Source organism: Perca flavescens, chromosome 3 (assembly GCF_004354835.1).
Source record: "Perca flavescens isolate YP-PL-M2 chromosome 3, PFLA_1.0, whole genome shotgun sequence".
Classification (NCBI taxonomy): Eukaryota; Metazoa; Chordata; class Actinopteri; order Perciformes; family Percidae; genus Perca; species Perca flavescens.
The window spans coordinates 4087630-4112945 of NC_041333.1; the positions used below are offsets into that span (position 1 = coordinate 4087630).

Sequence of the window (25316 nt, forward strand, 5' to 3'; positions counted from 1 at the left end):
TACTTTGTAGGGGTGTTGAAATGAATCATTGCATCCATGCATCACGATGCGGACCTAGACAATTCTGCAACGATGCAGTGACAGACCATAATCGATTTTTGCCTATGGATGTTATCTGTTGATTTTCTGGTCGCAGCTTTTTTTTGTTTTTGCCTTTTGTCTGTCTGCTGTGTTCAGCCTCTGCTACATTTCAGGAAGTGTCTTTTTTTAAGAGCAGATACAATAAAAAGGGGAGTTCATATCTGACTGCTTGAATTTGTTGTTGAAAACCATATGTAGCAATATATAATAATATTGAGTAGGTGACGCATCGATTCGAATCGTTGAGAGGATAATCGCAATTGCATTGTAACACCTGTGAAGATTCACACCCCTAGTACTTTGGACGACCTATTTGTAGGTCATTGTGCATTGATGCATTGCATTGATATGATTAAAACATAATGTTCAAGTCGATTTGATGCATGAGTATTGCAAACCGCAATTTACATTTTCTATTTCAACAAGGTGGAAAAAGAAATGTTCTTAGTCAACACTTTTTTTCTTTTCTTTTTCTTTTTTGTCATCATTATTCCAGATTTTATTGTGTGGGTTTTAATAAGAACCTGCCTTTTACGAACAGTAAAGGGTTCAAGGTTGAAATAAGATCACTAATTACGACAAAGTGTGAATTTCAATCAGTAGGGTTTCAGGTTGAGATGAGATCACTAATTTACGACAGTGTGAATTTCAGCTGGTTTACATGAGATCACGAATCAAAATCTAATTTCAAAAAGTGTGAATTTCAACCAAAAGGGTTTTTGCGAAGTTTGTCCAAAGAAAGAAACTAAGACGACTATATTTTAAAATAAAAGTACTTTTCCACACCTAGATGGGTGGCAAGCAGAGTAAACCACACGTCCCAGAGGGACCAATAGTGGATATGATGACAAAAAAATGTTTTAACGTTTAACGGTTTTTAACTGCTCTTTAATGTTTAATTTCTTATACTGCACTGTAACTCTTATTCTCGTATTTTATGTTTAATTTTTTTTTTTTTTATCGTTTTTATGTAAAGCACTTTGAATTGCCTTGTTACTGAAATGTGCTATACAAATAAAGCTGCCTCGCCTAAAAACTGATGTATATTTGGTAAGTTGTGTGAGCTTTAAAGAGCATATATAATACATAAAGTTCTGCAATGCAATTAAATCACAATGCAATTACTTCCTATTCTATTAAGTAGTAGTGCAAATGTACCTGCTTTTTGTTTTGTGTTATTAGCAGATCTGCACTAAACCAGCACGGCGGGGGCTCTTACTTTACCTTTGTCTTTGACTTTATGCAACTATAATTTTATTGTAATTAAATCCAACATTCCTTTTCCTGAGCCTTTTAGCGCCGTCCACGATATAAAAGCAAGGAACTGATTACTGCAATTTCAACTTCACTTTATGCTCTAGCTGTGGAGAATAAAAGCTGCGTTTGAATGTAACATATGCTACTAAAGTCATTAAAGACGATGGCGATTAATGTTTACTGCATTAAAATGTTTTACCTTTAAAAGAAAAATGTATTCAAACAATATATGAAAAGATTGATAAATGAGCAAATGCTGACAGTTTTATATTCTCTCAGACCAGGGGTTCTGAATTTAAAAGAAAAATGTATTCAAACAATATATGAAAAGATTGATAAATGAGGCCAAATTTGGCCAGACAGGTGACATACCAATGCATTTTATTTGATGTTACAGTGTTGGCAGGCTTTGGCAATGTTCATATTTCCAGCTAATTACAGGAGTGTGAGGAAAAACATGAAAGGCTTGAAATCGGGCGGGCTCCGCTGGTACTATAGTGTACACCAAAACTATTGATTGGTGTTGTTGTAGGGTGGCTAATTAAGTGTCTCTCCTCTTGCCGCTGTACCCAGAAAATGATCCCAGCGCACATTAAAGAGGAACAGGCATTGTTGAGTCTATCAAATGCCTTTTTTGAACTCCCTTTTAATAAGTGTGTGTGTCTGTGTGCTGTGCAGCAGTTTCCGATACATTATACAATGTTTAGTGTCAGGCACAGGGGCTATAATAAGAGAAGAAGGGTGTTCTTTCATTACTTATTGAACTCTCCTCATATCCGAAGCACTCATTAGACACGGTGCAGACATATGCCACGACTGGGAGGCATATGAGGAGTCATTTGTAAAAGCCCAGAGGAGCTCGGCAATGTCACAGCCAGTTCATTTGTCTTCCGCGCCTCTCACAGGTTGTTTGGACGTGTCGTTTGTGTCAAGCTTTTCTGCTACTCCCTTTGGGAAGGAAATGAAGCTCAGAGGCTAGCCGTGATCCTGGTGTGAAACACAGGCTGTTTTTAATCAAGCGGCAGCCCTGCTATCAGCCATCACAGTCCGACCATGATGTTCTTATTAGGTTGACAGAAGCTGACTGATACTGGCTGTGGGAGCGAAAAAGATTAATTTTCCTTGTTGCTGCCTCTTCTGCTCTGCTTCCACTTCTGCATCTTTATCGAGGAGTTTAGTTTGGGTGGGTTTCTCTTCAACTTTTCCTCATAAAACATTCGGCTCAGTGTGGAGAGAACGCTCTTTAGATCGATGCCTGCTATCCAATTGTTAACTTGAGTTGCTTCTGTGTCAAGTGCGTCTGCATCGGAGGCCCTCGCTGACACGATAGTTGTTGTGTGTCAGGACGGTCTTGGCATCTCTTTATTGAAAGGAGCTCGTACTTGTGCTTGCTGAATATTTGAATTAGATGAATATTTTGAGTATAATGGAGGAAAAGTGAATACATTATTTGCTTGAACCTTTGCTTTGAGCTGAAATCTTCCAAATGCCCTTGAAACATCAAAGGATATTTAGCTTATATACAGCATCAATTGACCCTCTAAAATAAACTCTTATACTTTACAATTTTCGGCAATGTAGTTTGAGTTAGTTTTTTAGAGTGGGTTTGAGTTTAGTTTCAGTTTTTCAGAAGGTTTTTATAGATTTAGTTTTACAGTAGTTCTAGTTTGTCTTTGTTAGGGCCGCCATGTATAATGTCTCAGAAGTATGTAGCTACGTACCCTATATATAGTATAGAATACATGGTTGGAAAATAGCAATGATCTTTTTTTGGCATTTTTAGGCCTTTATTATGACAGGACAGCTTAGACGTGCAAGGAGAGAGAGAAGGGAATGACATGCAGCAAAGGGCCCGGGTCGGAGTCGACTCTGCGGCCGCTGCGTCGAGGACTGAGCCTCTGTATATGGGCGCGCGCTCTACCAAGTGAGCTACCCAGGCGCCTGGCCATGATGTTTAATGTTGAATCTTTGCGCTACTTTAGTGTCCGGTGTGAAGCAGTTACAGCACAGCGCCGTCTCACATTTAGTCCATCCAATTTCTGTGATTCAATGTCACGAGAGTTGATGGAAATACATTTTTTTCCCAGTAGTGACATATTATTATAGCTAAAAAAAAAAGCTGATTAGTTTTTTAACCAGGCAATGTAGTTTCAGTTTAGTTTTAGTTTTTCTTGAAGGTTTAAGTTTTTATTTAGTTTCAGTTTACCAAAAATATTTTTCACTGCTTATTTTCGTTTTCGTTTACTCTAACAAAACTGGAATGTACAAGGCGATGCACCGGTACCCCGACTGCTCTTGATATGATAAGCGGCAATGAACAGAAGGATATCTGCATTATTTGTTAGCGGCTGTTTCCTCCATAAACCTTTTCAAAGACGTCAAAGTCACCCTGAGACAGTTAGCGAGTGAATGAGCCGGTGGTTGGGCCGGCGTGCAGGGCGCACAGCCACAGAAGCTGAGCCTTTTTGCAGATCAGGGCCTTCAGATGTGAGAGTTCTAAGAAGCTTGATGTGTGCTTGTTCTGTAATCCCCCACCCCCCTCCCCCCACCTCTCCCAGGATCGTTTGCATCCATTTTTCATCAATCTTTGTGTGAATTCTTAAGATATGAAAAATAGGCCCAGGGCCAGGCTTTTGAAAACTCTTTTTTTAACTCTTCTCCGTGTTCTCATGCTGAGAGATCGGCCCTGTGTTTGAGGACCAAGGAGCAATAATTCTCCCTCTGACAAGATTATTCTGTGTGTGGCTTTTTCTTTTTTTTTTTTTACGTTCAAATATTTGTTAATGATGTGTATACGGGCAATAGAAATAGTGAATGTTACTGTGCCTCTGTGCCGCCGTTGATCCTAAAAGACAAAAGGACAAAAGATAGCTTATAGACATTCACTAAATGAGATTACCCACTGCTTGGATTGTAATTATATTCTACAGAAAGAGGGCTCAAATAAGGCAGAATCAAATAATGTAGGTTCTCTGATGTATTATATGGTGCTAAATCCATTGATCCAAGTTATAATTTTTAATCCATGTAACATACAGTACTGACACTACCATAAAGACCATATTGGTTTTATTTCTACAAGCTACACATGTATAATATTTGAGTCTTTGTTTCACAGTTGCACATGCCGTTTTTTAAAGGAGTACGCCACCGTTTGTTGAAATAGGGCTTATCACGTTCTACCCTGGCTGTAGATAGGTGGGCCAATGCATTTTTTGTCTCAGTGCAAGTAATTAGGTTGTTTTTTTGTCTTTTGTTGGCTCACTTTTACTCACATGTAACAACATGCTAACCGGCAACATAGGATTCCATTCACTACGCTAAGCTAACTAGCGGCGGCGCTGCCGGTGTTGCACCGGACTAAAACAATGCATGCACAAAAAATGCGTTGACCCATCTATCTACAGCCAGGGGAGACCGTGATAAGCCCTATTTCAACAAACGGTGGCGTATCCTTTAAAGAGAACAAATTATGAAACATGTACCTTTTTCTTGGCATGACTTTTGACAGTGTGAGATCTGTTTTTATCTTTATTTTCAACTGCAGAACCTACAGTGTGCTAGCTGAACAGTCTTTAAATTGTGAAATTCTAAAAATACAAGACTGTACACTAGGAAAGACATGCAGGGGAAGAAAAGAATCACCCTGCTGATAAATGACAGGTTTTTATTTTAAAGAATCAGAGCAGAAAACATCACAAAAGATACCCAAACAACCAATCTCTGCCTCCCTTTTGGAGCAATTATGTTTTTACATACTTGGGCCAACTTTGCACGATAGTTGGGGCCTGGCTACTGTCTGATCAATGTCAACTCAGTCCAAATTCAGTCATTTCACTATTTAGTGAGTTTTTTCCCCTGCCCCATCGAGTCACACAGCAAGGGGAAAAGCTGTTTTCCCCTCTGGTGAGCTCCAGCTAATGAGCTCAGCTTAGCTGTAGGTGTGCATGGGGGCTGCTTGGAGCTGCCTGTAGTGCTTCCACTAGGTGCTGGATGGAGCCAGTGGCTAGGAACATAGCAGCTCCGAACCTTCATGCCCCTTAGCTCGTTAAAACTATCTGACAAATAGCAAAAAAGGTTCCAGAGCTCTCTGGGAGCAGTCAGCAGTTTTCATGTGAAATGAAATGAATAATCTACCTCTGAGGTCCAATATTGTAAAAATGGAGATTTCCATGTATTTTTGATTATAAAGAAGGTCAAGGTGCTATATAAATACTGTGAAAGTATCAAAACGCTCAAATCCACACAGCCCATATTCAGAAACTGTGCCTTTAAACGTGCCGTCAGGACTTCCGTATGGTTGTGATGTCACAAGTTAACTATATATAGGTAGAAAGTGCAGCTACAGTGTTGTTACAGTCATTCCCCGGCTGCAATGGCGGTGCAGGGATGCTGAGAGCGAAGATGCGGAAGAACCGGAAACGCATCAGAGCGTCATCTCACATTCCCTTTAAGAGCAGGTGCGCTTGTTCCATGGCTGATTGCTATCATGACGGCGGATTTGCCTGGCGCACGCCAGCGGGAGCTGTCCGAGATGTGGCAAAGTAATAAATGCCTGTCTTGTCCGGGTGGCGATGTTGCTACGGCCCCTCGGGAGCAGGATTGCTGCAGCAATGGAGCGTGGGCCTCCAAACGCACCACCTGCTCCTGTTGTGCCCCTTCCTCCTCCCCCAACTCCATCTCCGTCCACCCGCTCCATCAGGAGCGCATCGCGCATTGCCACTCCCGGACCCTCAAGTGTCCAATCCCACCGTAGTTCAACATCACATCTCCTTAAGTCCTCTAATATTTCCTCATTTATGTCATCAACACATCCATGATTCATGGAAATGTTGTGTAAAACACAACAAGTCACAAAGAATGCTGCAACTTTTTCAGGACTGTACTGTAAAGTGCCTCCTGACTGATCTAAACACCTGAAGCGCATTTTCAGTAATATTTTTCCTTGTAATTATGTATGGTTTGCAAAAATGGGAACTGCTGCGTCCGTGTAGATGAGAGAAGTGTATGCGCGTTGTGCACGCTACATTATGGCCAAGCATGCGCCCTAAAATAGCATCTGAATAACGCGCCACTGACTTTAGACTAGCACCACTGACTTTAGACCAGGTTTTTTCTGGTCCGTGGTGGAATTGTTTTCTGAAACTGCAAAATAGCACCAGGGAACGTTTGCGCCTAAACACGCCTCCTAAACACGCCTAAATCACTGAACCTCCCCCGGGAGCGCAAATACATTCCCTAATTTACCGACGTGCGTCTGTGCAAAAGTCCGCTGTGCGTCGGGTTCGAAATAGGAATGATACATGCGTCGGTGTACAAAGTCAATTGCGCTGAGTGCAAGATAGGGCCCTAAAGCATGTAACCATGTTCTAGAAGAAACCCAAAATACAAGTATGAACCTGAAAATAAGCAGAATATTGAAAATTTTGAGCATTTTTTTTTCTGAATCAATGTACGCTGCAAATATCTTTATGTAAAGAGAAACACAGATTACAATCCAAATATAAAAACATAATGGAATATATTGCAGTAAGGCTCTCAGGCATTCTGTATTGCTTTCATCTATTTATTCTCCTTTTTGATCAACTTTTCTAATTATATCTGAGTCAGCACACATGTAGCCTAGGCATCATTTACTCCTCCCTCCTGTTTTGCGTCTTTTGTTGGGGAAGTAACCTCCTTAATATGCATATGACAATTATTCACCTCAATGATACATTCATTCATTTTAATGTATTAATAAACCCCTGGACTGTAATATTTCAGATGTGTTTGAGCAAGATTTCTGCTCATGTCCAAAACTTTGTGCACATTCAAAATACAGTATATCTGTGTTCTCTGTGATTTGGAGGAGTCGTGATATTTTGAGAAAAATAATGTGATAATAGGCTATTACAAGAATAAAGTCACAATATTTCAGAAAATAATCTATACCTGCACCATAGTCTGCTGAGCATTACGTGATTGCGCTGCTGATAAAGTAGATCTCAGACCTTCTGACAGATACAGAGCCCCGTTTGGGTCTCTGGTATCTGAATGAGACAAAGAGTTTAGCTAGAGAAGTGGCTATACGCTGCTATACATCGGAGGTGGAAACCCCAAACTACTGCAGAAATACATGGAGCACAAACGCAACACATCTGCCGCAGCATGTCCACAGCTGAGCGCATCCATAAACCTGAAGCTGCGCTGCATTTTACAGAGAGTGGACACTAAGCGACACACAGGTCGGCTTCAGAGCTCCGTGTGGTTGAGTCTGAACCGTAGACTAGAAACGTCAAATCAAGGGAACTTCAAACTAAATCATTAGTATTGCACTCCTAAACTTTGTCTCGATGGCATCAATGTATTAGACTGATTTGGTTATGATTCCTCCGAAAACACCTTTCACAGCTTTCCTCACGTAGAGACGGTTGCTAGGTGATAGCAACAAATACAGCATGGTCGGACCCCGCACGTAGCTGCCCGTTCTGTTCGCCTCGGAAAAATAAACCGGACAAAGTTACATTCGGGGCTACACTCAAAACATTCATGGCTGAAGCCCCGGCAAAATCGCCTGACGCCGCTCCTGGTGTAAACCGGGACATTTTAGCGTCCCGACAGGCTTTTGTCGGGACTCGGGACAAGCAATTCAAAATCTGGACTGTCCCGGTCAAACCGAGAAGTCTGGTCACCCTAATCTAGCTAGCTTACTGTACAGCTATAATTCTGGAAACATGCCTACAATAAACATGATCTATTTGTCAGAATAGTCATCCGATTTAAATAACGCCTCCAGAGATATCCTCCTGCCACTACTCGGGTCATCTGGAGAAAACTCCAACGGGGAAGAATTGGCCTGCCACACTGAATTCTGAAAGGCAGCAAGTACAAGGTGATACTAATGACAGGTTGCTAAACATACAAACCGTCTCACAGGCAGCAGAATAATCCTCCCAGGATGCCAAGCAAACACAGCTAGCTTGCAGGCAGCCTAAAGAATGCCAGACAAATGGCAGATACAGTATCTGACACAAGGCACAGCCATACTACAGGAACAGTCTGTCAGGCAGCGAGATGAGAGTTTACCCTGCGAGGCAGCCAGTCTCACCACACTACCTGGAGGGCTGATTAACAGCGTGGTACCAAGTATGAACATGTATTTCTTACACATTTCCAGTACAGAGCACTTATTTGTATTTCAAGACACACGCTTTGCTGATTTGCTAATTCAACCCTGTTTTACTGGACTGCTAGCCTGGACCTACCAGACTCTGGTCCATTTCATCTGTCCAGAGAGTCTGGCCACTCTCCATTGACAAGTGTTAACTTCCTTGAAGGCGGGTACTCTGTTGAAGTTTAAAACTATTGGCTCTGCCCAGAGCCACTCTGGATCAGCCATGACCAATCGCTAACGTTTGGTCGTGACTCGTGACGTCGGCTTAGCATTGCTAGCGTTTGTCTTAGCCAACTCCTTCACCGCTAACGGAGCGAGCTGGAAAACTGCTCCCGAACCCCGTGGGGAGGAGGACCACAACATCATGGCCACCAACACAACTCGGCAAAGATTGTTCCTGCTCGGGCTTTAACTTCTGGATATTCGGCAGCGTTGCCCCAACGCTTTGCTCGCATCTGTCTCCGCCACCATTACGGAACTACAACTCAAACTAGCGCACGTCACGACCTCAACGTCATCGTTCTCAGCCAGTCCCTCTGTTCGCTGATTGGACCGGTAAAGATTTGGCCAGAGAATATACCGCAAACCCAGACGATGTACTGAAGGAAAACGAAAATTGAGCGGAAGTACATGACAACTAAACAGGATTACAATTTCTACCTTGAGTCAGAAAAGTAATGAAGAATATTAGGGCTGTCAATCGTTTAAATTATTTAATTGTGATTAACCGTATGATAGTCTTCCCGTCGACCATGCACTAGTGTGGTCTAAAGCATCAAATAACAAATTATCACCCGATTCTGTATTACATCTTCTTAGCCAACTTCATTCCAAATTATCACCACTATAGTTTTAAACATTTTGGTCTATAAACCTCATTTAAATGAAATTATACCTAATTTAAAAAATCAAAACAAAAAGAAACAGATATTATAAATTATTTTGACTAATAGTTAAGATCCGAGGAATGTTTGTTGATGGAGAATCAGACTGTTTCGTGTATGCAACCATCCATCTTATTTTTGGGCAATTTGGTTGAAAGAATCCCATATTTTTGATATAGAAACTTTTGAAAAGTGTAAAGACAACATGAGGGTCAACTCGTGATTTATCCCAAATTAATCACACTTCTTTTTTTTTTACATTATACATGTATATTATAAGGGATATTTTTAATAATGCGTTTTTAATGCTAATGGTATTTGAAACTCAACGTACTCCGGCGGTAACTCAGTTCACATCGACAGTACATGCAAATAACTTTAGTCTAGTGGAGAGAACCATCTGGAAGGGCTTTAAAACTGAACTTGCTTTTCCAAAGCCCCACTGCCTGTGCAGTGCTGCTGCGCAAGAGGAGAGAGTGGGAGAGACGTCAGCGCTGTAGGTCGAGGAGCCGTTGTCTGCACATGGGAATGAATTACAATAAAAATATATTTGAATATATTTACAAGTTGGTAAGAGGGTCTGAAAAGTCGGCATATCTAGCGAGAAAGTTGCCAAGTTGGCAACCCTGTCCACAACATAACTACCGTATCACTTCCTGATTTCCCAAACCACGGCGCGAAATCACCCAGCACATTCAATCGCACGTCCAAAAAAAATTAGTGCCCTTAAAAGGAATTTAAATAACAGGAATTATTATCGCGTTGTTTTGACAGCCCTAGAAAATACATTATACAACATAAGCAAGTCATATCCTTCAAGAATCTGCGGTGCATATGTGTATTCAATGTACCCACCAGCTGGATGAATTATTCCGTGATTGAATAAATAAATAAATAAATCAAGCCTCAACCAAGAAATGTGAATTTATTACAGGTGTCACTGCTGTCAGTTTCTCTGTCCTGGCCGCATTAATGGCTTCAGGGACTGGAGAAAAGTTTTGAAATGCGTTAAATGAGGCACCTTATTTGTCCTTTTTTGGTCCAACAAATGCGCACCATCCATCAGGCTGTCGAGCATCGTTGTTTGAGCATCACACTTCTTGTGGAATGACCTGTCAGCTTCTGAAATTTATTTGGTCTTATCTGCAGCTTACCTGTGATGTTGTGAAAACAGGGACTTTAAATCTTTCTCTCTGCCATCATGACAAGTTGCCTTGACCCCTTATGCAAAATTGACTTCTAGAAAAACAGGATTTCTTTTATTTTTTTCACATCTGCTCCACTTGCAACGGAACACAAATACCATAATATGGGTCACAGTCATGTTCAGCTGCAAGAGGAAATAAGGTCTGATAAGGAGCAACTAAGCATGCAGCTGGAACTAAATTCTGTTATTTGAATGGAATGTAGACTTGTGTAGCTGTGCTTCTGCAGGTAAAACAACAACACATTTGATAGATTACCTTATCGTACTCTACAAGCAGCAATATTAGAGTTTTACTCGATCAGTGCACCCTAACCAGATTTGACTGTCATTGTCGAGCTTTATTAGCACAAGCACAGTGTAATATGCAATTTGCTTCCTTGGTATTAACACCACATGCCGAGTGATAACTTCATTGAACTGCATAGATAAGCGTTGTATAACATTGGGTATAGAGATCTAACTTTCCCACTGTAATTGGACTTGATGATGAATGGCATTGTGGGTCCTAATGTGGCAGTATGGTTTCATCTTGGGCCTTCTGGCTCTCACTGGCTATTATCTCCATCCCGTGGGGATACATTGTGTCTGAGCCTTTGTTGGCTCTGCGCAGTGGAGTGGAGGACCTAATCTATTTATCACAGGGTCTGCGTGACCACCCAGCCAGGCTGCTATATCGGATCATACCAGGCTCCACTGTGCTCCTCCTCAAGGGAAGGAGGAAGCCGCCGATGTAACATGCAGCTTCACACCTGTCAAACAGTGCTGAGGTTGGTCATCCCTGAGGAATGGAGCACAGAAGGCAACGCATTTAAATGTGTTTCTGTGTCATGGCTTCTTTATCTGGGATTTTGTCTTTTTGCCTCAGAGGATGTAATCCTTAGCATTTAGTGTTGGAACGTTGAGGGGATAAATCAATTACGCAATTTAAACAGGAGGTATTATAGAGAATAAGAATTGTCTGGTGTTTGGATGCATTTTCTGTAGTTTGAGATGTTATTGAAGCATGGTTGAAGCATGAATCTGGGACTCCTTACTGCTTCGCCAACTTTTTGACATGATGAAATTGCGTCATTGAATCACAAAATGTTGAACTGCCCCTCAGTGTGGTGTCACAAAAAATCCCCCAAATGAAATTCAGTGTCTAACTTTTATAATTCATGGTCTGATTTAGGTTTGTAAACTGTGACTGTGGACATACTGTAGAGAGCTGAAGGCAAATTAGAACGTCCCGGTACAGGAGTAAGAATTCCAGAAGTATAGAAAAGCCTTAACCTCTTTTACATTTTTAATTATGCAAACAGCATGTATTGCGGTTATCGCCAGGAATGCTAAACATTTCAATGTTTCTGTTTTTAGTGCATGTAATGAACTCAATTTCCCACAAGCCCAAGACCATTGCAAGCAAGACTTGACATGTTACGTTCTGTTGTTTTGTAACCTTTTTTATTTGCCTATTTGTCATGTTTTTGTAATTGATTTTTATTTTGTCTTCTCTCTACTATGTCTTTTGTCTTCTTGTTTGTGTCTACCCACATAGAAATACATACTGTACATGCACCATAGATGGCAACTTCTCACAAAAACAGAAAAACATGTTAAGTTTCTAGGTATAGTTACATCCAGGGACACTAGACACATATCATTACAACCATTGTTGGAGCTGAGTGTACAGAGAGCATCCCAGTTGGGGGTTTGAGCCTAAGCAGAGGCAGCAGTTCACATTTAATAAGTGTCATGAATGGGTCATTCGCCTCCCATCCGCTCCTGCTTTCCAGCATGGCCTGCGTGTGTACACGGTTTGATTTGGTGCTCATTACGCATACCACACAGGGCGACCGAATCTTGAGTTTTAACTGACGTTTCCATGGCAACTCGCCACTGAACGGGAAGAGGTGAGGTGCGCAGTGTACTTTGCCTTGAGTGGCGGCTCAGATCCCAATCACTCTCCCATGGCTCAGTCAGGAACGGGAGCTGGAGCCATTTATGGAATCCACCTCCTACAGCCTCCGCCAACACAGTCCAGCCAACAGGCACACGGAATATTTGCATGCGTTGTACTTTGTACACCACGGGCAACGAAATCCAGCCACAAGTTACGCTTTCATATCCAGACAGTTTGTTGGTTTCACCCATTTCTTTCTGGAGTATTTGCCCTCATGCTTGTAGGACAGAGGAGCTCATCATACGTTGAAGATGGAAGCCAAAGCGAATAGAAGCGTGTGATTTATTTCATTACTCAGGAGAAGGAACTCAATTCCCCTACACGGTGTTTGTTTACCCCAATGTAGCATTAAATCCTATCAGTTCAAATACACAGTGATGTATACTAAACACTTGCCCAGTGGTCACGTAAGTGGTCTGATGGAAATCTGTAAACGTTGCTGTGAACTGCAAGCCACTGACTTCTCATCCTGACAACTGGATACAGGAAAGACAGCGCCCCCTCTGCGGCGTAGTTAATGAAAACTCCATCTCCTGTCACCGACATTCTATCTCCAACATAATGGACCTTTGGTTATCAATAAGTGAATGTCCCGTAGCGGTGAAAATTAATCTCTGGTGCCTACAATGCATGATGAGATGTGTGAATTATTCACAGCTTCTTGTTTATCTGACTGTGTGTATGTGTGTGTGTGTGTTTGTGTGTGTTTGCGTGTGTTTGTGTGTGTTTTTTCTAGCTGGGAAGTGATGCGGTTCCTACTGTCAAACCTGCGCTGGTGGATGGAGGAGTACTGCTTTGACGGCTTCAGATTTGATGGTGTTACCTCTATGCTGTACCATCACCATGGCATCAGTAAGGCTGGTTTGTGCGCATCTCGTATTTCAGGACTTGTGTGTGTGTGTGTGTGTGTGTGTGTGTGTGTGTGTGTGTGTGTGTGTGTGTGTGTGGCATATCATCCTCCTCTCCTTTGAAACCCACAGTGCAGTATGAACCACAGACTGCAGAAGCTTAAAGAATAAGGCCATTAGGCGTCTGTGTTGAGAGGACTGACTGATCCCAGTTATCATGTGGGGACATTTCTGATCTAAACAGCTTGTTTCAATTAAAGAAACATAAGGACACTATAGTGTTACTGTTGCCTAATGAGTTAACTTGTGTCTTTTGTTGGCTTTGTATGGCCATTAATTGACAGGACAGCTAAAGATACTGTAGGAAAGGGGAGAGAGAGAGTGGCATGACTTTCAGCAAAAGGCCGCGGGTCGGAATCAAACCCGGGTCGCTGCCAAGGACTCCCAAGCTAGAGGCCGCCCCTCAAATTATGTTTTATAAATAAATGTAGCTGCGTGAAACACAAAGAAATGAGGATACCCAAAGGCAGAACAGTCCCTATACTGGAGCCTGATTGGTTGAAAAATCCTGTTACTTAAACGAGGTTAACCTTTTCACTGAAGTGTGTAATTTTTACATGCTACAATGTTGTCTGATTGGATAAATTAGCATGCATTAGCAAGTATTCAGTGAGAGGAGCCAATTAAATCAATCAGCAATTCCATCCTTTTCAATGGATCAACAGTTGTTGGCGGTAATGCAATAAGACAGCGGTTCCCAACATTTTTTACGTGACATATTAGACCATTGACCCCCATTTGATAAGAAAGTGTATGAAACCCATGACCGAAATAGTCAAACATTCTCTCATTGTGTTTCTTATGTGATTCCCCTTTTTGCTCGGGACCCACTCGAACCCTCTAAAGGACCCCTTAGGGGTCTCGGGACCCCACTTTGGGAACCCCTACCTTAAGAGACATAGCAATGCGCCAGCATAATTAATGTTAACACAGATGTAAATATATTAAACATTCAGCTTTTAAATTGTTTTATGAGCAAAGAAATGCATTTACACATTTGTCAGGCCTTCTGGATGCAGAGAACGCATTTTGGTGGCCGAATGTCCACCTTTTAAAATAAAAAATAAATAAAATAAAAACAGTTCTGTGTTTAATGGTCTTATAATTTCAGCTGACTTGTAGGCCGTTATATAGTTTTTTTATGATACATTTTTATTGTTATTTTCAGCGTTGAGCTATCATTTTCTTGGTCGCGGTTGAGCCGGCTAGCCAAATTTTCTTCTGTCTCCCAAGCAGGTGTAATTTAGAGTCATCATTAAGTAACAAAACAATCGGGTCAGAAGGAATTCGACATCCTACCACATCAGATACAAAATATTATTTTAAAATGTAAATCACACATGTCTATTAAAAAGAAAACTGTGAATACAAATCCTGGGGACATCCTGGATAGACATGAAAAATTTCAACTTTACACAGAGAGCACGAAAAAGAATCCATGGTAATCCACAGTAGCAGTCTGTAATATGCGTGTATTGTTTTTATGAATATATTTGAATATCCTATAAGTACTGGTACGTGCTACTTTCCAATCTCAAAAGTTGCATCTTACTGTGTTCTACAGAAAATGAATCGATGACAGATGTCCATTTACTAGAAAGAGCCTCAAATGAACCATATAGAAAATAACATGTATGTCTTAACTTTAAGGACGGTTCAGAAAGAGAAAGACATGAAGTAAAAGAGTAGCAGCCTCTAACAAAGAAAAAGTGAGGAATGAAGAACTTTAGAAGTCTGGGTGGATAACATGATGATGAGTGTTGACTGTGTGGGTGTTACTCCTCAGGCTCGGGCTTCTCAGGGGACTACAGTGAGTACTTTGGCCTACAGGTGGATGAAGAATCTTTGGTTTACTTGATGCTTGCCAATCACATCCTTCATACCCTTTATCCTGACTGCATCACTGTTGCAGAGGTAAAACGCGCTCTACAACACAACACACCTGCAGCATCCCCTACCTTTGCAATGACACTGCCCACAGCTATTATTAATTAAAAGCGTTTATTAGTGAGGCATAGCGTCCTTACGTATTCATTGGTGTAATTAAGAAGTAATGCAAAAAGGAAATGGGATGTCACTTTGGCCTGTGGTATAGGATTTTTATCCCTTTTTAATATGCAAGCTGTGGAGTGGCATTGATGTGATCTTGGCTGACTACTGGGAAAGAAACGTGTGCACACAAAGGGAAAATGTGATATAAAATGGTGTGATTTCTCTGCAGGATGTGTCGGGGATGCCTGCTCTCTGCAGAGGAGTGGAGGAGGGAGGACTTGGTTTTGATTACCGACTGGCTATGGCCATTCCTGATAAGTGGATTCAGGTAAGATGATTTACCTCTATTTAATCTAACTCTGTTTTTTCGTTTTTTTGTTCTAGCAGCTTTAACAGACACTGTAGGCCTCTGCGCACCAAGAAACTTCTGTATAAGCCACAAATACAGTAGAGGGGAAACTGAAAGCAGTTCAAAACAGGGATGAAAGACAACGGCAGTGACAGGGCATGTTAGGAGTCATTAAACACTCTTGTGCTGTATTACAGCTGAGCCTGTTGCTAAGCGTTTGAGCCTTTTTAAAGAAGCTTTCAAGTGTAAAACATGTCTAGCAGTATAGTGACACAAGGACCTTGCCCGGTATTTTCCTAGAGGAACCTGTATAGTGTATAGTGTATAGTGTTGTGCTCCAGTGTAACCTGAACGGACGAGGGTGCTTAATACACCCAGGGTGTGAACTACGGGGGAGCTAGGGGGAGCTCGGCTCCCCTTAATAAGACATGGGCTCCCCTGAAAACGTGATTTGTGAAATTTTGGGGGGTCTCTAAAAATATTAACAGTTTCTCATTTTGACGTGCAATTTCAGTTTTGTGTAATGTGATCATTGTGGATTATTATGTGTAAAAGTGCAAAAATATCATTCATTCATGCATGACGTTGATTTGAACCTAATTCACTTTAGATAACTATACATTTTGTTTTTGTCATGAGCATCAAGGCGTGGCGGTGCTGCGGTGCAAATTCAACTCACGTTTAGTACATGTTAACTCAAAGATTCGTAGAAAAAATATAACCATTGGAGGCCATTTTGTAATGCATCATATCAGTCAAAATAATCGCAATAGATATCTTCCTCACACGTGCAGCCCTTCTTCTAATGTTGTTGACTCTGTGTCATAGAGTTACTGTAACTCTACAGGAAGTGCTGTAGTTACTGTTTCTCAAATGGTGGTACTTTGGAGGACTGCAGGGGGTACGTTAAATCTTTGGACATTTTTTATTTAAAATATATCATTCATGCATAACTCCTAAAATAATGATACACTTTGATAATGAATGCATTTAGTGATACATTCTAAATATTTGAAATAAATTGAAAGTATTTTAAAGGTCTCATGGCATGAAAATTTCACTTTATGAGGTTTTTTAACATTAATATGAGTTGCCCCAGCCTGCCTATGGTCCCCCAGTGGCTAGAAATGGTGATAGATGTAAACCGAGCCCTGGGTATCCTGCTCTGCCTTTGAGAAAATGAAAGCTCAGATGGGCCAATCAGGAATGTTCTTCCTTATGAGGTCATGAAGAGCAAGGTTACCTCCCCTTTCTCTGCTTTGCCCGCCCAGAGAATTTGGCCCACCCATGAGAAAGAGAGAGACATCATGGCTTTCAAACAAGCAAAGTGGCAGTCTCCTCCTCAATAGCATTTAAAGCTACAGACACAGAAATGGCACATACTAAGTAAAGCTCATTGTGGGGCGGGCTCTGATGGTGTAGCGCTGTATTGTGTCTCTTTATATAGCTAGGCATTTTGTTGCTACCGAAAATGTTTTGTGCTGGTCAGGGGATACTTGAATAAAAAGATTCTTATTGAAAGAAGTTTGAGAACTGCTGACTTAGTGTCCAGACAACAAACTGAACCAGGTTCTGAATTCATTTACACATTCATTGCTTGCTTTAATCAATTACATTCATTGTTTCAATAATACCAATACTGTACTATACAATAGAGTGTTTAGCACCCTGCTCCTATGATGGTGTTCTATAATAGGAAACCTTCCATTTTCTTGCGCCTTTCGTACTTAAAACACAGCTCAAAGTGCTTTGCATAAAATCATTTTAATAAAAGAACTTCAGATATGATAAAACAGTAGAATAACATAAAAAAAACATTTTATTAAGAAAGGCTCTGGCAGACTACTGACTAAGAAGGATTAAAGTGAGGATATTATGTTTAGCTTCTTTCAGGTTTAAGGTAACACTTCTGTTTCCATGAAACGGATAACAATAAACATATTTCTACAATCATCCAGTGTAAACAGGTAACATGAATTTTCTTGACCTCGCTTGCTGTTATAGAGAAAGTGGTCTAAAGTTTCTCTCTGCCCCCCCTCCCCCTATAAACTGAGGAAGGTCTTTGTGCTTTTTCTAAAGCAGTACTAATTTCTTTTTCTTTTTCTCCTTCTTAATCCTACCAACCGTGTGAATGGGAAGGTCATTATTTATCCCTTCAAACACAGCGTTATGGATAAATGATGGCAGAGACATAATTGTTATTTAAATTAAAAGCAATAAAATCAAAAGAAAGACAAGCTTTCATAATGATAACTTAAAGGTCATCTAGTCACCGATTTTTATTTTTTTTTCTTCTTCTTAAGTGGAGCATTTGAATGGGCTGGCAGTCAGCTTTACATTTCACTTTGATTCATTATTCAGTCTGAAATGTCTGTCCTTGGGGTAGGTAGCTTTACACCGTGGCAAAGCAAAGGTTATTTGTCTGCTTAAAAGTAATGCTCTGGTCATTTTTCCCAACCAGTTTGAAAAGGTGAATAATTGAAGATCAGAGACTCAACAACAAACCCTTGAGCCAGCAGGTTTATCACCCTCCACTCATTTGCAAGTGCATAGAATAATTTCATCCATAATGAATTCAAGAAGAAGCCGGTCAATTATTTTCACTCTAACACTAGGAACAATAAGCTGTGAAGAAATATTTAAAAAATATATATATAATTTTAAATTGAAATTATTGGAATTTCCATGAATAAATTTGATGAAATGGCAGTAGAGCATGACAGTTTGTAGTCCTAGAATCCAGACTTTCATTGAGCGGCGACCTCCCTCACCAGATCTCTAATGGCTTCTTTTCAAGCTTCAATTGTTTTTAATGTGACTATGTTCCAGTGTTATTTGTGTGTGGGGTTAAAATAGGGTAAATATGTGTTCATTTGTGGAGATGATTGTGCAAAACAAATTGAAAAACAATTGCGTGTGTGTTGTCAGTCTTTGTTCACCTCGTTCATCGATTCACGGAACATCCTGAAAACTCTGAATGGACTTTTGCCACAAATAGACAGCATCGCTCTACTTACGGATGAAATGTGACTTTGGAAACCCTGAAGACGAAATGGACAAGCTTAAACTAAAAATAGGATAGGAAGATGAAAAAAAAGAGAGGTTTAAAATGGGGGTACAGAAGATGCCTTGATCTTGCTTTAATTTTTTTTCATCATGTCTGTTTATTATTTCAATTTTAGTGTCATTAGCCCCACTGTAGTAGCGAAGAATTAAACATTATTTCACATATTAATCACATTGTCTTTTCATTTAAGTTTTGGCTATACTGTACGGAGGAAAAGCTTGTTTTAGAATAGTGAAGTCTCCAGTCTGGTTTTCTTTCTTGAAATGCCCCAAAAATCTTAAAAAAGAAAATATAGATATCCTATGTACGACTTGCAGCAATGATTGCCAACTTAGAAAAATATGCTTATAACGATTGTCTTAAATATGTTGTATCATTAAATACCTTTTACTAAAGTGGGATCATTAAATGTTTAAGTCTTTAACAACAGTATTTAAATTCACTGGAAGCTCACAATGGCAGCGTTGATAACTTTAAAGCTGTAGTACGTAGTTTCTGTCACCACCATGAGGAATTCTAAGTAATGACATAACACACAACACTGTCGGCTCGTCCACATGACGCAAACCTTCCGTGATCGCACCCCCTCTCCCCCCCACCCTCCCCTCCTCCACACAGTTGCTAGTAGCCAAGGAGGACACGGAGGATTAAAATACCATGACGGACTCTTCAGAAGAGGTCATTATCTTCACTCGAGTTTTTCAGCGGGAAAGTCACCGGACGCCACAATCTACTGAACATAGTCACGCTGAGAAATCCAGAGAGAGTTGTGTGGAGTCTTAATTAACTCTGTATCAACTCAATGGCTTGAATGTAACGGACATTCAATAATATCAAAAAGTTACACACTAAGGGCCCTATTTTAACAATCTAAACGCACAGTGCATGGTTCAAAAGGGTTGTACATAATGTCTTCATTAATCATAGGTGTTTTTTGGGCGTAACGTGCAATAAACCAATCAGAGATCATCTCCCATTCCCTTTAAAAGCCAGGGGCGTTTCGAACTTGGAGCATTGTTATTATGATGGAGGATTTGCACCGTAATATTTTTATTTGTAATACTTTGCCTGTGTGTGTGCTGTTGCGCTTCCCAGTATATATATGTGTGTGTGTGTGTGTGTGTGTGTGTGTGTGTGTGTGTGTGTGTGTGTGTGTGTGTGTGTGTGTGTGTGTGTGTGTGTGTGTGTGTGTGTGTGTGTGTGTGTGTGTCGAACAAGCGCGCTGTGTATAAGCCTAGGCGCATTTGACTAATTTGCTGTTAAAATAACAATGAAATGCTGCGTTATTGACTTTAGACCAGGTTTTTGTTGGTCAACGGTGCTGCCTCAAGATAGCAATACTCCCAGAATGCACCTGAACACACCTCCCTTTAAGACCAGCATGTCCATGGGCGCAAAGATGGGCGCAGGTGCTTTTGCTATTTAAAAATTTGCCGGGTGCAAGATAGGGCCCCGAAGCATTAAATTTAAATATTAGTTATACAACATTTTTACCTTTTCACAGCTCCTTATTTGATTCTTAAATCACATACATAATTGACACCAACATTTTATTTGGGCAAACATGGTGGACTTAAAAGGACTCTGAGGTGGACTATGGAGAGTTTTAACACCAGATTTAGTATATAAAATAGGTCATTAGCTGGGCCAACAAATTGTGTCAAAATGAACAGGGCGACAGTGATGGGAGATGATTTTTAGATAATTTAACCACAATCTGATACAGTATTTAGGTAAGATGATCACAAAACCAGTACCTTGAATAGCAAAATAACAAAAACAACTTAATATTTATTATCACTACTAAAATTGAAAGAGTACATGTCCAGTCGTTACCAGCAAACGTAATAACACCATCGAGTGATGTGTTGCCACCCAGCACTGCTTCAGACTAGATGGGAAATTATGGGCGCCAAATATTCTCCGTCCTTCCACCAAAAACTGTTGAAGCACCCTTTAGCTCGGCACTTGAGCCCAAACTGCCACTGTGGAAGTACTTAATGGCCCACAATGGGAAAACATTGTTTATAACTGTGCAGCGTACGTGTCAGGTATGACAGTCCATAACTGGATGATGCTGGCGCAGATTAGCACAGGAAAAGAGCATACATACCCTGCCAGAAAAGATAAGGTTGTTATTATTATATATTTCTATATCTGAACGCTGCTCTCTGTTCTGCTGGCACCAACACCCTGCTGCACATGTGCAGACTTGCTCTCCCAAAGCTGCTTTCAACCTTGTTTTGGAGCAATGTTTGCCTCTTCTGGAGAACTTGGCTAGATTTACTGTACTTGGGATCAGTACATAACTCTAATTTATTTTCTTGTTCCCCTGGTGTTTCCTCAAAGCCTGTATTAGTGAGAAATGCCACCCATTGTCAGTATGCCACAGTGTTTTATGAAAAGAAAGAAAGTACATTTGTAGGAATGCAGACAGGCAGCAGGTCATCTCTGGGGATGTGTCTGTCTGTTTGGATTGGCTGGAATGTGGATAGTTAGTAGATAGATAGTGTGTGTGTGTTCGTTCGTTCGTTCGTTCGTTCGTTCGTTCGTTCGTTCGTTATTTGAGGAAAAAAGCTGTTTGCAGAACTTGTAAGACTAAAAGTAAAGCTGTGCCTTTTTATTAACTTCTACAAACTGAAAGTTATATTTACTCATATTTTGGTGAAAAAGCAAAGCAGAGTGTGTGACCTCAGCGCAGCGTGCATCCTCTTGCACTACAGTTTCTTGTGTTTCTCGATGGGGGAAGTCTGTGCATCGTTAATCAAGCCTGTCTCTCACAGCGGTGGGCTTTACTCAATAGTGAGGATGGCGGGAGGAGAAGCGAGTGGCGGAGGGAGGGAGAGAGAGAGAGAGAGAGAGAGAGAGAGAGAGTCCCAGACTTGACCTTCCTCGGCGGTGCTTGCAATAGCTGTGCGGCAGGCAGCGCTGCACCGCTGAGACGCAGCGTCCTCTAAGGTAACCAAAGGTTTCACAGGATTATCCTCGGGACGCCTCTGGAGAGGTTGTTGCTGCTTTTACTTTTCAAACAGTATTGCTTGCAATGCAATCCTTGTTTAGATACTTCTTCTGGTTGCATGTTTTTCAATTACATCTGTTGCCTCCCAGAGGAGACTTGACATCACGTGAATCGCAAAGCTGGAGGAGAGCGAGCGAGCGGCCAAGTTCATGTATTTCTGTTCAGGGAAGCATTCATATGAACATGCCTTGGTATAGTCAGTGAAGTGCACTCAGGGCCAGCCTTGCCTTTTCTCACAGAGTGTCAATTAGGGAGGGATTTGAATGGACTGAAGTGGAGCCTGCAGTGAGGGGTAGAGACATGGAGCGGGGGAGGGCAGGCGTTCGGGATAACAGACAGACATACGGACGGACAGAGAGACGGTAGAGAGACAAATTTGACGACAGAGGGACAGACAGACAGACAGACAGACAGACAGACAGACAGACAGACAGACAGACAGAATGAATTGGAGACAGACAGAAGGAAAGAGAGACAGACAAAGAGACAGATCAACATGGCTGTGAGCTTATTTATAGATTCACGTGTGTGCACCAATGAATCTCTCGCGGTTCCTGGAGCGGGGCCTCACGCTGTGTTTGGTCCTCAGCATGACTGATTGATACGACTCAATTACTGGCTGCAGCAGGCTGTTAGGACCAACAGGCTGTGAAAAATTAAGATATCCTAATGAGGAGCAGATAAGGCGCACAGCACAAGTTTGGATGATTCGATCTGATTATGACCATAAAATGCTGTCACTCCTAATGGATAATGTTACAAAAGCCCTTTAATTTAACAAGCACCCTTCCCTCCAGCTCCAGTAGATTGAGATGTAATTGAAACAATTAGAGACGGAGGAGGTGGGGGGCTCGCCAGCCGCGGCTGGGAGAAGAGAAGGCGATGCAGAGAATTCTCCAGCATCCCTCTGCTTCTCACAGCTCTTCAACTTGAATGACCTCCGAGTCAATTGTCCCGATTTGTGTTTCTGTTCCTCCATTTATTTTAATTGAATGAAAATAGCAGCCTGGGCAGCTCTCTTCTTATTTGTTTCAGGAGGGGGGGGAGAGAAATCCATTTCTGGTTCTGTCCATCATACTGAAAACACTTTCGATTAACATGACTTGATCAAATTCAGGCTGCAAGCAAGCAATGATGGACTCCAGCTTGTTTATGAAAACATGTCAGCCTTTTAGGGGCGCCCACTCTCTTTGACCCCCCCCCCTTGGCCCGGCGTCACCCTCCGCTTGCCTCGTTTAACGTCAGCAATTCAGCTTCGTCCTGCTTTATTTTGTTAGCTAATTGCACTCTTAAGGCCTCCCTTGTAAGGTGTTAACTGGTGGTGCAGGGTTTAGACGCTGCCTTCTCCAGCAAACTGCGAGGTGAGCTCAGAGTGCCATTCAGCCGAGCCAAGCCTCCAGCGGAGACATTTGCGTGGGCAGAATGTTCATTAATTTCCACGAAAACGTCTGTGAAAATGTATAGATAGGGAGGGATTACCTCGATCCATGCGATTGTCGCACACCTTTGTTGCCTGCTCATCTCAGGGGGCGGCAATGTGTGTGTGTGAAGAGAAGATGTTCCCCATAGCAACGCAACCTCAGTCAACACAGGAATTGTTTTTGTCAAAGACAGGAGAAGCAACATGCTCGGACTGCCACCAAATGTAAAACAAGAGCTTTACACTAAACACGCCTCTGCCTCCGAGTCCTTTCCCAGCACCATATGACTGTAGTAGAGAGGATCTTGAATCAGTCACAGCATGTCAGTGGAAGGGAGATGACCTCATCATGCACTGCTAGTTTTTTTTTTTTTTTTTTTTCCTTCATTTTATTTCTGGCTCTGCCTAATTAATCCGGGCACTCTGGTTGGCTCCCGACAGCAGGCTTGTAAAGTAAGATTTGTGCGCTGCTCATTATCATTGATGAAGTGGAGTGTCAGTGGTGCCAGGAAGCTCTGCTGGTCGGGGCTGATGTGGGTGAGCTGGTGGTAGGGAAGTTGTCAACCCAGTCACTCCTTTCTCCGCTCCGACAGTCCCACTCCCAGATTAATTGCACCCAGACCACTTTTTTGCGGTTAAATTGAATTGTAATGATTCATAAGGAAGTGTAAAGTGTCTGATTGTACGTGGATGTGGAGGTGGCCGGGGATGATCCCCGGGGTATATCCTGCAGATTCAGTCGTTTAGCTTTTATATTGGAACTGGTGTGGGTGTGTGGGTGTGTGCGGGGGGAGGGGGATTTATTTATTTTCAGCTGGTGTTGCATTCTTAGTTCACCTGCAGGAGTGAAATTCATTTTAAAACTTTGTATCACTAGTGAATTTATCCATATATTAACTTTCCATGATGCTACTTACCCATTCTACCTTAACAAGATACCTTTTATTGTAAAAATGTCTTGAGAATAGACACCTGGTAACTATGACCCATCTGCCTTGATTATTTGGAAATGTAATCTCCATGACTATTTTTATTTTAAATCAATTTAAATACTGTAAAGTATCACAACGCACTCACTATTCACAGAGAAAGGCACAACGGTGTTGTACTGCATTCAGAAACTGTGCCTTTAAACGAGCCGTCAGGACTTCCCTGCGGTTGTGGTGTCACAGCTACATTACATTACACACATTATACTTAGTTTCAATTAACATTCACACAGCGATGGCGCAACATCGGGAGCAATTTGGGGGTGTCTTGCCCAAGGACACTTTGACATGGGACTGCAGGGGCCAGGGATCTAACCACCGGCCTTCAGATTGGTAGGCGACCGCTCTACCACCTGAGCCGTAGCCGCCCAACTAAACCATATAGATAGAAAGTGCTGCTACAGCAACGGTACAGTCATTCCCCGGCTGCTGACAGTGCAGTGACGCCAAGAGCACAGATGCTGAAGACCCAGAAACACTGACCAATCAGAGCAGACTGGGCTTTTTCTGGATGGGGGCTTCAAGAACGGAGCGTTTCAGACAGAGGGGGGAGGACTGGTATACTGAGACAAATAGTATGAGAAAAATTAAGTGTTTTTTGAACATTAAAGCATGTTACCATGTAAATATGAACCTGAAAATGATCATATGTGACCTCTAACTATTCATAGTGTTGATAGTTTTCACTCTTGTGGTTATGTTTCCGTATGTACCTGATAATCTCCCTGTTTTTTTTGTTTTTTTTTCAATAAATTTTCCCATCTTCACTCACTACAGTATGCACATGCTTTCATTGTCCTTTATGTCCTACTGTATTTCTCATTACCAATATACAGGAACATTAAATATAGAGCTTGAACTGCAAAAGCATCTGTTTTGTTACACATCTTCAAGATTCTTCTTTTTAACGCCTCAAGCCAAATGAAATGCTTACTTTTATTTTTAAATATATTTCATTCCTTTCTTAGTTTATTTGTACATGCATAATTACCTTTTGATATATTGGGAAAGACTCTGTATAAGCCCCCTTTGCTCCTTTCATCCC

At 41.4% G+C, this 25316-nt stretch overlaps 1 protein-coding gene across 2 annotated transcripts in view; it reads left to right on the top strand.

Moving 5' to 3' along the window:
- gbe1b (glucan (1,4-alpha-), branching enzyme 1b) overlaps positions 1-25316 on the top strand; it is a 144215-nt gene that overhangs the window by 57642 nt on the left and 61257 nt on the right. Inside the window, exons 8-10 of one of the 2 annotated variants that reach the window (XM_028573736.1) lie at positions 13264-13388; positions 15222-15349; positions 15657-15755. In XM_028573736.1, the coding sequence (XP_028429537.1) occupies positions 13264-13388; positions 15222-15349; positions 15657-15755 (352 nt within the window). The remainder of the gene's footprint in view (positions 1-13263; positions 13389-15221; positions 15350-15656; positions 15756-25316) is intronic. The other variant, XM_028573737.1, reaches the window with a different exon arrangement.